This window comes from Hypanus sabinus, chromosome 17, assembly GCF_030144855.1.
Source record: "Hypanus sabinus isolate sHypSab1 chromosome 17, sHypSab1.hap1, whole genome shotgun sequence".
NCBI lineage: Eukaryota > Metazoa > Chordata > Chondrichthyes > Myliobatiformes > Dasyatidae > Hypanus > Hypanus sabinus.
In genome coordinates this window covers 48,019,448-48,035,641 of record NC_082722.1, presented here as the reverse complement: position 1 = coordinate 48,035,641, position 16,194 = coordinate 48,019,448, and the positions used below count along the sequence as shown (strand labels likewise).

Sequence of the window (16,194 nt, the reverse complement as noted above, 5' to 3'; positions counted from 1 at the left end):
AACATACCACACTCCCTCTTCCTCGTCTCGTGCCCCTGGCCCCACCCCTTTCTGACCAGGTCCCACCACCACAACAAACAGAAATCTGAGTGTAACTCCAGGTCAGTTTCTTCAACAGAACCCCATCCTCCCTGAAAAAAACTAAAGAGACGTCGTTGGTAGAAATTAAGTTGTTTCTGCTGATGAACTTGGATTTGCTTTTGAGTACTATTGTAACTCCACCCTATTGTATAGATCAAACTACCAAGAGAAAATGGGGAAATGTATATATTTTTTCTTTAAATAATTATTTTGAAAATAAAATATATAATTTTAACAAGAAAGTTAGTGAATCAAGTATTTAAAAATGTTAATTCGTAAAAACTCGGATATCAGAAAGAAAGATGAGTGGTAAAGGACATGCTACATGCTGTTGTGCATTATTTTTATTAGATCAGTATGATTGAAAATCATTTAAATTCATACTTATCCCTGAGATCGATCAAGATTTCTTCTTAAAGATACCATGTTCTAATAATTTATTTTGGATGTTTGTTTAGAGTTGACAACATTGAGCATATATCCGCTTCCTGGACAACTGGTTCACATTGATGTCTCAAGGTAGGCAGGTATCTAATTATGTGTACATGGACAAAAAAACAATAATAGATACTCCCACATTTCCCTTCCTTATTGCTTGCACATAGCGACAGAGACACAACCTAAATATTTTTACTCCTTCATGTTGTGAGATGAATATAAGAAATAAACTTCTAATTCTTATACTGTGCTTGTAATACTAAAACAGTCACCATTTGTACTGTATACTATACCCGTAAGGTAAAATATCACAGAAAACTGGGTTACTTTTTTTTAAGTTATTTCACAAAACATTTTATTCAAGTAATTTTTTTATTTTATCATAATCGTATTGTTTTACTTTAATAGGAACAAATTGGAAGCTGTACCTGATTGGGTCTGTGATGCCAAGAAACTTGAATTTCTGGATGTCAGTCATAACCAGATTACAGAATTACCTATGAGGTGGGGAAGATCAGTAGATTTGAGATCTTATTGTTGATGCATAGTTTGTGGGATAGACAAATTTTCAGTTCTGAGGTGATGAACCACATTTTTTCCCCTTGTTCAGATTCTGCAATTTGTCTTGTGAAAAGTGTTTTGACCTTGAAAGCTAAAGTCAAACTAGCTTTGCCAATACTGCCTTCTGAGAATTTTTCATTCATTTCGCACATGAAATTTACTGCAATTTCAGACAGGTATAGAACATGAAGTCATAATCTAGATATCGCTTAATGAGAAAAAAGCATTTTGTATGTGTTGTCTTTCAAATAAAGTATGAACTTACAAGAATGTTGAAAATTTTCCAGGCCAATGACATTGGATAAAATAACGATCAGATGTCACATGTTTGGATTTTCATAAAAGCATTTGATAAAGTGCCTCATGGATTACACAAATTAAGATTTAAAAGATTAGCATAGCTTGAACAGAAATTAGCAAAGAAGAAAATAAAAGTAGCAAGAAATGAACCATTTTCAATTGGCAGGCTGTAATTAATGTAGTACTGAATATTTCAGTGTTCCAGTGTAAGCTGTTTTGAGATTTATAGCAGTGACCGATAAGGAGACAGAGTGCAAAGTCTCTGAGTTTGCCAACCATAAATGGAATTGCAAGCTGTGAGGGAGACTCTTGAGTTTGCAAAGAAATAATGATTAAGTGGGAAAATAGGAAACTGGCAGATGGATTATGGCACAGGATAATTTTTGGGTTCTCTGCTTTTATTTTTGGAACTAAGACCCAACCAGTTTCCCCCACATTAATACTCTCATCTGCTTGGCATACTTGTACTACCCCTTAACAACTTCCCTTTCAATTCCTCCCCCTGTCCTATCTTTTTCCAGAACTATTTAATAAGAAATATAATATAATGATGGTCACTGGTTCTGAAGTGCTCCTCCAGTGAAACTTCAGTCACTTGCCCTGGCTCATTTCCCAATTGGAGGTTCAGTGTTGCCTTTTCTCTGGTAGGGCCATCTGCATATTGCTTGAGAAAATGTTCCCGGACATAGTAAACAAATTCAGCCCCTTCCAAGCCTTAGCATTATTGCAGTTTCAGTCAGTATTTGGATAGTCAAAATCACTTACTCTTAACAGCCTTATTATTCATATAGCTATCTGCAGTCTCCCTACATTTTTGCTCCTCTAATTCCTGCTGACTGTCGGGGTGACTGAATTAATCTTCCTTAATTGTCAGTTTTTTTTACCTTAAAATAAATGTGGTTTTGTGTATCAAACCTTTCTTGCTGCCTGTCCTGCTCCTATCTGTCCTTCTAGTGAACTTGTGGTCATTATTGCTTTGGGTCCCACTCTCCTGTCAGATCTGTTTAAACTAAGTGAGAAAGCCAAGTTGACTTAAAAATTCACCCATGATCTCACAGAAGGGTGATGTAAATTCCATGGGTTTTATGGCTTGCTGCTGCTGTACCTTTGCCTACATAACAGCTAAAGCATGAAGTCAGAAGGGAAAGCAGACTTTGGCTTCTTACTCTACCCATTGCAGAGTACTATGATATATTTTAGTATTGGTTATTAATTACTGGCCTGCCCTAATGCATGTTATCTTGCAAGTCATAGGGCAACACAGACCATAAAACTACTGTCACGTGAATCCAATATCTTAAAGCTGAAAGGATGGAAAATTGGATGTGATCAGCTCAGGACAAAATAGCTGCATCTTCCGTGCAACAAATTAAAAATAATTTTATTTTTCTCCATTGTGTATCACAGATTATTGTGTAGCTTGAGCCTACAGAAACTGTTCGTTGGACATAATCACCTTCACAGTCTGCCAAATCAGTTGGAGCACATACCTCTGGAGGTTTTCGATGTACAACACAATCAGCTCAATGAGCTTCCGGAATGCCTTTTCCTTAAGGCTTTAAAGTAAGTATATTTGAATGGAAATTTGAGACTCCAGATGCTGGAATATGGACAAACTACTGGAGGAATTCAGTGGGTTAGGCAGCATGTGTGGAAGCAAAAGGGTTAGTTGACATTCCGGATTGCGATCCTGCATCAGTACTATATGTAGGGACTTCAGCCCAACAGATAGACTTAACTATCCCTTTGCATCCACAGATGATGAATTACTCTGGTGGTTTGTTTTTTGCTGAAAAATGTTTGAGTAATTGTAGGTTATTGTGCTCTTGGTGAACACACTGTAAATTATTTATTTAATACTGATTGAAAACTTTGTTTAACAATGTTAAGGATATGAGAAAAGAGGCAAACAGAACTATGGAGCTTTATTTTTTTCTTGCATGTATTTTGAGGTCAAATCCATGATCCCTCAAAATTGTTACACATGTTAATAGGGTGGTTAAGAAGGTAAATGGTGTGTTGGCCATCATTGAGTTCAAGAGCCATGAGGTAATGTTGCAGCTCTATAAAATTTTGGTTCGACCACATTCAGAGTATTGTATTTAGTTCTGCTCACTTTATTTATAGGAAGCTTGTGGAAACTCTAGTGAGGTGCAGAGGAGATTTATCAGGATGCTGCCTAGATTAGAGAACACATCCTATGAGGAAAGGTTGAGCAGTCTAGGGTTTTTCTCCTTGGAGTGATGGAAGATGAGAGACAACTTGATAGAGGTATAAGATTGCAAGGCATAGATAGTGGACAGCCAACACATTTTTCCCCAAGGTGGCAATGGCTAATACCGGGGACATCCATTTAAAATGAATGGGGAAATGTCAGAGCTAGTTTTTTTTGCACAGGGTGTGATATGTGCCTGGAACACACTGCCAGGGATGATCAAAGAGGCTGATACAATAGGGACATTTATGGAACTTATAAATAGGCACATGTATGTAAGAAAAATAGAGGGTTATAGACTAATTGTGGAGTAGGTTCTGAGTTCTATGACATTTTCTTTTTCAGCCATTTCTAAAAAGTTTAAATGTTCCTTTAGTCTGGGCTGCTATTTTTTTTCCCCATTTTAACTTGTGGAAATTTTAACTTGTGTATCCTGATAGTGCAATCATGATTCTTAGTAGAATAATAAGAAAACATCTGCTTATTCCACTGAGTTCTTGGTTTCTCAGATCTAGAAAATTTTAATATGACTAATAACATTCACTGTAAAATGCATAGCTCATTGGCTATTAGAAACTTGTAGTTGGTTGGGATAGAGTAATATAATTGTTCATTTTGGATATTTTTGCTTTGGGAAAAACTCAAAGCATGAGAATACTTTAAAAATAATTAAGAATATGTTGGAAATAAATGGACTGTTGTAAATGACAAGGAAACTGCTGCATAGCATAATACATCCTGTTCAGCAGTTTTCTTTTTTTAAAAAAAAGGCTATAAAATTACTGTTCCTGAAAGAACCAGAAGTGTTTTTTCACTCTCTAACATGATCTTTCCTGAAGAAATTTATTTATTGACAATTTAGTTCCATGGATCACAGCACAACCCATCAGTACCTCTTTTTAAGAAGTCTTAGGAGAGCGAGTGTGGCTTGGCTGAAGTAATAAATCCTTGTTATATAAAGGATCCCCATGATGAACCTATGTCCTGTTCTGTAGTGCAATGTAGTAGACTTCAATGGACTATACTACTGGTATCATTTCTTGCCTTTTAAGTGTGTAAATAAAATATTAATTCTAATAAAATTAGTTAAAATTTAATTTCCTTTTCTAGACTTCTAACATGTGTTCCCAAGAGACATTTCTTCACATTTTTTCCTTCTAAAATATGTACCAACAGCATAAATAATGAAAATGAGACTGTCTTGCTTATTAAAATGAGTATTTTTCATGCCTGTAAATATGAAGTGCCACATTGAGTCAGCTTGTTGGTATGTGACTTCGCTGCAAGATAGTTTTAGATCTGGGACTTAACTCTAGCTGTTCAACTGGCTAAATGTTACAGCTGTTTTTTTAAAAGCTAATTTTCTACAAATTCCTCAAATCAATGAAGTAAACAGATATGAATACAGGCTCCCATCAGTAGCAGATTTGCACACTGTCTGTTGTGAATTATTTAGTGTTTCTACAGTATGTAGGTCTAGAGATTCAGTTGCACGGAATAGTTTTTAAAAATAACTTGCTTCCAGAGTGACAGTTGAACAGTAGTTATTTACAATTTAAACAACCCAATTTGAAAACTGAATTAAGCACCCTAGTCTAAAATCATTCTAGTGTGGATAATACAATTTCTGCATAGGTATTGCAGAATTTCATCACTCATAGAGTTATACAGTATGGAAGCAGACTGTTCAGTCATGTCATTCTTACCCTCGGTTATCAGGCACTATAGTGAGTCAACCTATAGCCAGGGAAGTGATCTTGTAATTTTTAACTTGTAAATCTTGTACATCTTATTTTTTAGGATAACTTATTTTAATTCTTTCTTACTTCTCTTCTAATATTTGTATATCTGTGCACTTGTAATGCTACTGTGACACTGTAATTTCCTTTGGAATCAGTAAAGTATCTATCATCACCTAAGGTGCCTCATCCAAGCTAATCTCATTTGCCAGCATTTGTCCTATAAGTCCTTAAACCTTTCTATCCACGTAACTATCCAACTGTCTTCTAAAAGTTGTTACTGAAGCTTCCTCAACGATTAAATAGCCCAACTGATCTATTGAAAGTCTTTGAGGAAGTACCGTTAGGATAGACAAAGGACAGTCATTGGATATCGTTTACTCAGATTTTCAGAAGACTCTTGACAAGGCACACACACATGAGGCTGCTAAACAACACAAGAGCCTGGGGTATTACAAGAAAGATACTAGTTGCTGACTGGCAGAGGACAGAGAATAAAGTGAATTCTTTCTGATTGGCCGCTGGTAGCCAGTGGTTTTCCACAAGCCTCAAAGTTGGGCAAGAATTCATATATTAATGATCTGGATGATGGAATTGATGGCTTTGTGGCCAGATTTGCAGATGATGCAAATATAGGTGGAGGACCAATTAGAGCTGAGGAAGCAGGGGCTGTGTAGAGAGAATTGGACAAATTAGGAGAATTAGACAAAAGAGTGGCAGATGTAAAATAATGTAGGGAAGTGTATGGTCATACACTTTGTAGAAGAAATAAAGGTGTAGATTATTTGTTTAGCAGGGAACAAATTCAGAAATTGGAGGTGTAAAGGGACTTCTAGTACAGGTTAACTTGCAAGTTGAGTCGGTGGTAAGGAAAGTAACTGCAAGGTTAGCATTCATTTCGAGAGAATTAGAATATAAGGGCAAGGATGTAATGGTGAGGCCTTTATAAGGCATTGGTCAGACCGTACTTGGAGAACTGTGAACAGTTTGGGCCTCTTATCTAAGAAAGGATGTGCTGGCATTATAGAAAATCCAGAGGGGATTTATGAGAATAATGCCAGGAATGAAAGGGTTTACATTTTAGGAGCGTTTGATGGCTTTGGGCTTGTACGCTCAAGTTTAGAAGCATAAGGGGGCCTCATTGAAACCTACCAAATTTTGAAAGGCCTAGATAGAGTCAATGTGGTGAGGATTTTCTAATAGTGGAAGAGTGGAGGACTGGAGGATGGTGAACCTATGGAATTCATTGCCAGAAATGTCTGTGGAGGCCAAGTCACTGGGATATAATCATTCCTACAATTCTGAATGAAAAGCTCCAAAAACTGGACCTTTGTACCACCCGCTGCAAATGGATCCCTGACTTACTCACCAGAAGACCACAGTCTGTGCGGATCAGAAATAACACCTCCTTACTGAGAATCAATACTGGTGCACCTCAAGGATGTGTGCTTAGCCCACTACTCTACTCTTTCTACACCCATGACAGTGTGGCTAGGCACAGCTTAAATGCCATCTATAAATTTGCTGACAACACAGCTGTTATTGGCAGAATTTCAGATGGTGACAAGAGGATTTACAGGAGTGAGATATATCAGCTAGTTGAGTGGTGTTCCAACAACAAACTTGCAATCAACATCAGTAAGACCAAAGAACTGATTATAAACTTCAGAAAAGGGAAGAAGGAGAAACACACACCAGTCCTCATTGAGGAATTTGAGAGATTGAATTTAAGAGCAGAGATGTTATGTTGCAAATGCAGGTTATACTGATGAGGCTGCCCTTGGAGTATTGCGTGCAGTTCTGGTCTCCTTACTTGAGGAAGGATATACTGGTTTTGGAGGCGGTGCAGAGGAGGTTCACCAAGTTGATTCCAGAGATGAGGGGATTAGACTATGAGGAGAGATTGAGTCATCTGGGTCTGTACTCAACTGGAATTCATGAGATCTTATAGAAACCATAAAATAATGAAAGGGATAGATGAGATAGAGGCAGAGAAGTTATTTCCATTGGTAGGTGAGACTAGAACTGGGGGACATTGACTCAAGATTCAGGGGAGTAGATTTAGGATGGAGATGAGGAGGAACTGCTTTTCCCAGAGCAGTGGAAGCTACCTCAGTAAATGTCTTTAAGACAAGGTTGGATAGATTTTTGTATAGTAGGGGAATTAAGGGATATGGGGAAAAGGCAGGTTAGGTGGAGATGATTCCAAGGCCAGATTGGCCATGATCTTTTTGAATGGCAGAGCAGGCTTGACAGGCCAGGAAGTTCTACTCATGCTCCTATTTCATATGCTCTTATGATCAGCAGTTTCAAGTTCCTGAGTGTCATCATGTGTGAGGGTCTATCCCAGGGGTCGGCAACCCGCGGCTCTTTCATCTCTGTGCTGCGGCTCCCCATGGTTTGTTAGTTTTTGAAATGTAATTCGAAATTTGAAGATTATGGTGATCTTGTACAATCTAAATAAAACGTTGTGGCGACACCATTTCCTGGCACATCCGAACCGGCTCACAATTAGCCACTGTTCCGGCTAAGGGAGATAGCCTGCGGGGGTTTGTGAGTACGTGTCTTTTGGAGCATCCGCGCCCACGGGGGGCGGGTTGAGGGAGGCTTTAAAGCAAGGCTGTTTAGTTCGAATAAAGTTATCTTTGACTGCAGTGTCGTTATCTTAGCGCTGCGTGTAGCACACCACCACAACGTGTTTTTTATCGCTATTAATATACGACACCACTGCCAATCCCTGACACCCGCCAGTGCGCGATTTCTTTTAATTTTTCGATCGAAGGTAGGCTAACTATGGAGTAACCTTCAACCCAACGTCTTTTTTTCGAAGTTCAAAATGTTTTTGTTGCATGCAGAAATGTAATTTCGTTTTCTCTGCAGGAGTTCATCAATTTCATAAATGTAACACATTATAGTTTGTTTATACATAGCATAAAGGCAAAAAAAAACGTTGTATGCAGTGTTATTTCATTTTAAATGTCAAACAGGTTTTGTGGCTCCCAGTGTTTTCTTTTCTGTGGGAAATGGGTCCATATGGCTCTTTCAGTGGTAATGGTTGCCGACCCCTGGTCTATCCTAAGCCCAACATATTGATGCAGTTACAAAGAAGATACTACTGCAGCTGTATTTCATTTGAAATTTGAGGAGATTTGGTACGTCACCAAAGACACTTGCAAATTTCTACAGATGTACCATGGAAAGCACTCTAGCTGGCTGCATCACCGTATAGTATGGAGGGCTGGGCTACTGCACAGGATTGAAAGAAGCTGTAGAATGTTTTGAACTCATTCAGCTCCATCATGGGCACTAGTCTCTGTAGCATCCAGAAGATCTTCAAGGAGCAATGCCTCAAAAACACACCATCCATTATTAAGCACCCAGATTACCTCGGATATGCCCTCTTCTCAACAAAAACTATAAATTCCACGACATATGCCAGTAATATTAAACCTGATTCTGATATATTTAAAGTGGAGGTTGATAGGTTCTTGATTAGTAAGGGCATCAAAGATTACAAGAAGAAAAAAGGAGAATGGGGTTGGGAGGAAAAATACATCAGTCATGATGAAACTCACCTTAACTGCATGTTCTCTTGTTCTTGATTCCTCAACTCTGGGGGTGGGGGGAGCAGAATGCATTTAAGCCCCTAACTGTGCTCCTCATGATTTTATACACGTCTATAAGTTACCCCTCAGTCTCCTTCACACTATGGAAAAGAGTCCTAACCTACCTAACCTCTCGCAATAACTCTTGTCATTTATGTCCTAGCAGCATCCTTGTAAATCTCTTTTTTGATTCTTTCCAGTTTCATAACATCCTTTCTATAACAGGACAACCAAAGCGTAGCAGTGAGCGTGAAGCTGTTACAGTTTGGGGTGTCAAGATTTTGGAGTTCAATTCTGTCATCCTCTGCAAAGAATTGTATGTTCTCCCCAGGAATCCATGGGTGCTCTGGTTATCTCCCACAGTCCAAAGACATACTGGTTAGTAGGTTAATTGGTCATTGTAAATTGTCCTGTGATTAGGCTAGTATTAAGTAGTTGGGTTGTTGGGTAGCTCAGCTCGTTGGGAGGGAAGGGCCTGTTCTGCACTGTATTTCTGAATCAAAATTAAAAAAAAAATATGAACACTAGACTCCAAATGCACGAGTCCACTAACATCCTGTGCAACTGCAGCAGAACCTCAGCTTTTTTACTTAATACCTGAGTTATGAAGTCCAGTTTGCCAAAAACTACCTTCACCAGCACTGTCTACCTGTGACTTCACTTTGAGGGGAGCTTTGTACTTGTACTCCAAGTTCCTTCTGTACTACAACACCTCCCAAGATCCTGCTGTTCACTGTGGAAATTGCCTTTTTCCACCTGAATTTGACTTTTCAAACTGCAACACCATGTATTACCTGAATTATACTCCATTTGCCATTCCTCAGCTCACCTACTCAGCTGATCAAGATTCCCACATAGTTTTGATAACCACCTTTATTGTCCACTATGCGAACTTGCTGACCATGCTCTGTACATTGCTATCTAAATCATTGCTATAAGACTATAAGATATAGGAGCAGAATTTCATCATGGCTGTTCTAATTTTCCTCTTGGCCCCAATCTCCTGCCATATCCCACCATGCCCTGACGAATCAAGAATCTATCAACCTCTGCCTTAAATACACATAAAGACTTGGCCTCCACAGCTGCCTGTGGCAAAGAATTCCACAGATTCACCACTCTCTGGCTAAAGAAATTGCTCCTCATCTCCATTCTAAAAGGATGTCCCTCTGTTCTGAGGCTGTGTCCTCTGGTCTTAGACTCTCCCCTTAGGAAGCATCCTCTCCACAGAAGACCAATTACAATGGACCTGACATTCAGAGGCACACACTCATCGTGCGCTTCCAATCCAAGAAACTATCTTCCATAATCACCCTCTATGCTTTACCATGGAGTGAATTGTGTATCCAGTTAGCCAACTCTTCATTAGGTTTTTCTTTTCAGTTCATATACAATTTTTTAAATATTTTTAACGCTTAAATATTAAGGTTTTTTTAATAAAAAAAACTTTTCTAAGATGTCATTTCTTTTCCCCAAAAGACTTGTGCTTGGATATGTCACATCCATTTGTATGTGTCTGAATAAGTTTAAGGACGTTCTTTTAAAATACTAATACAATATTATCCATTTATGGGTTTTAACATTTTATTATTTTTTCTTTTTTTCTTTTAATCCTTTTGTTTTATATATATAACACTAATTTTATAGTTTAATCTTTGTTATATTAACCCTTTCTTAAAATATGGGTGGTTTGTATCTTTTTTTTTACTTTTTTGTTTGAGTTGCCGTCTTGAGACATGGGGGTAAAATTAGTATTACATTGCCTGCTTGCCTCTTTTTGGCTTTTTTCCTGGGGTTTTGAGGGTGGAGGGAGGGGGACTTTTCTTTTTGCTTGCTTCACGCTTAGTTTTACTTCATGGGCTGGCTTGAAACTACAAAAATGGTTGCAGTGTCATGACTTGAACTTAATTCCCTCTTCCGGATTCATGAGGTCATCTTTTGTTTAACCTTATATGTTAATTGTAATAACTATTGGCAATATGGATAAGATTTTTAATTTTGTTTCTTGGAATACTAATGGTTTAAATCATCCGATCAAACGGAAAAAAATATTCTAAGTATTCCACAGAATGAATGCTAATATTATCTTTGTACAAGAGACTCATGTGAGGAAGGTGGATAGTCAACGTTTTTTTAGGTTTTGGATAGGGCAACAGTATCACTCGAATTCCCAAGCCAAAGTAAGAGGCATTTCCATTTTTATAGATTCTTCAACCTTTTATGCACTATGAAACTATTTCGGACCCACAAGGTAGATTTTTGCTTATTACTTGTTTACTTTTTAATCAAAAAGTTGTTTTAATTGACTTATGCTCCAAATACTGATTGTCCTGAATTTTTAAAGTGTTTATTTACATCCTTTCCTAATTTGAATCAGTACGTGCTGATAATGGGTGGGGATTTTAACTGTTGCTTAAACCCTTCGATTGATAGATCTACGCCCACCCAAGCTCTTCCGAATAAATTGGCCTCTCTTATTAATTCCTTTATGGTTGATTCTGGAGTCTCTGAAATTTGGCGTTTTTTACACCCGAATGACAAAGAATTTTCATACTTTTCTCATGTTAATCATAATTATTCAAGAATTGACTATTTCTTCATTGATCATCATTTACTTACAGATGTTGTTGATTGTAAATATGATTCCATTACCATTTCTGATCATGCACCTTTGAAGCTATCTATTAAGACAATGGATTCATCTTCTAATGCTAAATCTTGGAGGTTCAACTCTATTTTATTGCAGGACCCAGACTTTCTTAATTCTATTAAACAACAAATTGATTTGTTTTTCTCAACAAATTTTACAGAAGAGATCTCTAGTGGAACATTATGGGATACTTTTAAAGCATTTATTCATGGACAGATTATTTCATACTCTGCTGGAGTTAGGAAACGAACTAATTATGAAATATTAACATTGGTTGATAAAATTAAAGCAATTGATAAGATTTATTCAGTGACCCCCAGCAAAGAACTTTATAAAGAAAGTTGAACTTCAAATGGAGCATAGTTTGTTATTATCCTCTTCGATTGAAAATCAGTTAATTAAATCTAGAACCCAGTTTTATGTACATGGAGATAAATCTGGTAAATTATTGGCTAATCAATTGAAAACTGCTTCGGTTAAACGACAAGATTCGTAGACGAGATGGCGCTTTGACGATTGATCATAAAGAGATAAATAAAGCCTTTCAAGATTTTTATAATTCTTTATATCAATCAGAATTTGTTGAGGATTCTTCTATAATGGATGAATTTTTAAGAAAATTGATATCCCAAAATTAACAACAGAAGATAGTGTACTTCTAGACACACCTATTACGGAAACCGAAATAAAAGAGGCTATTTTTTCAATGAATTCTGGTAAAGCCCCTGGTCCGGATGGTTATACTGCAGAATTTTTTAAATCCTTTCCCTCGATACTCTCTCCTTGGCTTTGTAAAATTTTTAAAGATGTGTTAACTGTAGGTAAATTGCCACAATCTTTTTATGATGCCTCTATTTCTTTAATTCTTAAAAAAGATAAAGACCCCACTGAATGTGCATCCTATTGGCCTATATCCTTGCTGAATACGGACCTTAAGATTTTTAGTAAAATTTTGGCCACTAGATTAGAAAATATATTACCCCAAATTATCTCTGAAGATCAGACTGGATTTATTAAACATCGTTATTCATCTTTTAACATCAGAAAATTGATTAATATTATTTATACTCCTTCACCCAAAATACCAGAATGTGTCATTTCTTTAGATGCTGAAAAAGCATTTGATAGAGTTGAATGGCCATATTTATTTAATACGTTGCAGCATTTTAATTTTAATTTGAAATTTATATCATGAATTAAGTTAATATATTACAAACCTTTGGCTTCGGTTTTCACCAATAATCAAAGATCTTTTTTTTTCCAGTTATTCCGTGGTATGAGGCAAGGCTGTCCTTTAAGTCCTTTACTATTTGACATTGTTTTGGAACCTTTAGCTATTGCCATTCGTGAATCACCTAATATTTTGGGTATTACCCGTGGGGAAGGGACTTATAAGTTATCATTATATGCTGATGATTTGTTACTATACATATCTGACCCTGAGAGATCTATTCCTGCTATTTTGTCCTTGCTTGCTCAGTTACAAACCAGCTTTTCTGGTTACAAACTGAATTTTAATAAGATTGAATTATTTCTATTAAATATGCAAGTTCCAATTTATAAATGCTTACCATTTAAAGTTGTCACAGATCATTTTACTTATTTGGGTATTAAAATTACCAAGAAACATAAGGATTTATTTAAAGTTAATTTTTTACCTTTAATTGACCAAATTAAGCAACTTGTTACCAGGTGGTTCCCATTATCTTTGTCATTGGTTGGTCAAATTAATGCTATTAAGATGATAGTGTTACCCAAAATTTTATATTTATTCCAAGCATTACCAATTTTTATTCCTAAATCTTTTTTTGATACTATTGACTCTAAAATATCTTCGTATCTGTGGCAGAATAAAAATCCTAGACTAAGCTGTTACGGAATTCCCGTAACTGGATCACTTACCAGCAAAGACAGAGAGGTCCATTGAAGTCTGATGGTACTATTTTTTAAAGTATTTATTGATAAAGGGCACAAAAAGAAGATTAATGCAAACATACAAATATACGTCGTCAATACTAAATCTAAGCGCGGGTATAATAATAACCGATAAGAAATAACTCTATGGTTGTCTAGGGGTTACTGTATTGTCCGATGGAAAGATAAGTCACTATCAGTTTGTTCAAGCTGCAGCGTTGTTGGGTTTAAAAGTGATGCGGTTTAAACTTGCCCCAGGTCTTTTAAGATGCCAATCCGTTGAGTCAGGGGAGCGGGCTTCCCCGTTGTTAGCTAAAAGCTGTTTTCCGTGGTTCCAGCCACCGATTCCAGCTACGGAATCGAACGCACGTGGCTTCCTTCAGATGACTTCCTGCTGTTACGTGGTCACTTAACGTTTCTTCTGGTGCGTCTGAGGGGTTGTTCCTACAGCCCCTCTTTTATTCTGACTCGCAGGGTCATAGATGTCAATCAGGTTGGGGGTGATGCAATCTCTCCCTCAACCAGCCCACTTTGCCCGAGGGCATTCACGTAGCAGAGCATCTCAATCCACAAATCTGTCTCCAGGAGACAATGGCCATGTCCCGTAGCTTTACATCGCTATGGGGGGGGGGGGGGGTGGAGAAACGTGACATCCTGCATGTCTCCCCCTCATGTCTTGGGCCCTCCTTTTGACTCAACCCAACAGTGATCTGGCGATTCTCACAAAGGAGGGGGCTACAGACATAAGCCTAAGAAGGAGGGTGGTTTGGCTTTGCCAAACCTGAGATTTTACTATTGGGCAGTCAATATTCGATATTTAATATTTTGGACACAAGAATCGATTATAGCATCTTGCCCACAATGGGTAAATTTGGAATGTAAATCTGTACAAGACTTTTAATTGTTTTCAATTTTAGGATCTTCACTTCCTTTTTCTTTATCTAAATTGAATAAACAAATAACTAATCCCATAGTTAAACATACATTGCGAATATGGTTTCAATTTCGTAAATTTTTTGGCTTGAATAAGTTTATCTTATCAAGCCCTATTTAACATTTTTTTTCGGCCCTCTTTTATGGATCAAGCCTTTGTATTATGGAAAACAAAAGGTATAACATGTTTTCGTGATCTATTTTTAGATAATAGTTTTATGTCCTTTGAACAGCTATCTAATAAATATAATTTGTCTAAAACTCATTTTTTTTAGATATTTGCAAGTTGAAATTTCTTGAATAATATGTTAGTCTTTTCCGAAATTATGTCCAATGGACATTACGGAATTTTTTTTAACTCTGAATCCTTGCCAGAAGGGTTTAGTAGCCACCATTTATAATATGATCATGAAAATACAGCCAGAAGTATCAGAAAAAATTAAGAAGGAATGGGGAAAAGAACTTCATTGTCTTATACCCACTGAGCAGTGGGAGAAAAATTTACAATTAGTCAATTCCTCTTCTATTTGTGCTAAACAAGCTCTAATACAATTTGTTGTACATAGGGCTCGCATGTCCAAGGATAAACTTGCTCGATTTTATTCTCATGTTAATCCAACCTGTGACAGATGTCATTCTGAAGTAGCTTCATTGACCCACATGTTTTGGTCTTGCCTTTGTTTGCAAAATTATTGGAAAGATATTTTCGGTATTATTTCAACAATTCTGAATATCAAATTGCAACCGCATCCTATTACTGCAGTTTTCGGTTTACCAGTGTTGGATAATATTTGATTATCCACCTCAGCTCGACGGATGATTGCATTTGTTACATTAATGGCTAGAAGATCTATCCTATTGAACTGGAAAGAAATTAATCCTCCAACTATATTTCAGCGGTTTTCTCAAACTATCTCTTGTTTGAGCTTAGAAAAAATTAGAAGTGTTGTCTTTGATTCTTAAGTTAAATTTGAAGAAACTTGGAGACCACTTATCCAACATTTTCATATCAGTTAAACTGACTTTTCCTAAACCCTGCTTCTATTATCCTTAATTATTTGGATGGAGGTGTGGAGTTATTGACGCTACTGTGTATATTTGACATAATGCAATGGCCCATGTTGGTTAGGTATTTTTTTTCCTTTTCTTTTTTGTGGGTTTTTTTTCTTCTTATTTACTCCCTTTTTTTGTAATTACTATGAGTTTGGGAGGTTATTATATATGGATTGTCATCTATCTGAATGTATACAACCTATTAATTATGTACTTTCAAACTCTCTGTATTCATGTTTCATTTATGTTTGTTTAAAATTAATAAAATATTTAAAAAGAAAGTTAGCCAACTCATCCCTGCTCCATATGATTTAACCTTCCAGAGATGCCTCCCATAGAGAACCTTATCAAAGGCATTACTGAAGCCCATATAAATCACATCCTGTGCTCTCATGAACTTGGTCACATCAAAAATTTCAATCAAGTTCATAGGACAAACTCTCCCATATACAAAGCCATGCTGACTACCTGTCTTTCCAGGGGTCTTTTGTTTATGTCTATCTATCACATGAGTTCAACCTTGAAAAATGTGAAGTGATTCAGTTTGGAAGATCGAATTTAAAAGCGGAATGCAGGTTACATAGAACATAGAATAGTACAGCACATTACAGGCCCTTCGGCCCACAATGTTGTGCCGACCCTCAAGCCCTGCCTCCCATATAACTCCCCACCTTAAATTCCTCCATATACCTGTCTAGTAGTCTC

The 16,194-nt window shown here is 36.9% G+C and overlaps 1 protein-coding gene across 3 annotated transcripts in view; it reads left to right on the top strand.

Annotated features, from left to right (window-relative positions):
* The window catches only part of LOC132406893 (PH domain leucine-rich repeat-containing protein phosphatase 2-like), a 141,957-nt gene that overhangs the window by 96,195 nt on the left and 29,568 nt on the right, over window positions 1-16,194 (top strand). For all 3 annotated transcript variants that reach the window (XM_059993004.1, XM_059993003.1, XM_059993005.1), the window contains 3 exons: window positions 540-600; window positions 928-1,023; window positions 2,788-2,943. In XM_059993004.1, the coding sequence (XP_059848987.1) occupies window positions 540-600; window positions 928-1,023; window positions 2,788-2,943 (313 nt within the window). The remainder of the gene's footprint in view (window positions 1-539; window positions 601-927; window positions 1,024-2,787; window positions 2,944-16,194) is intronic.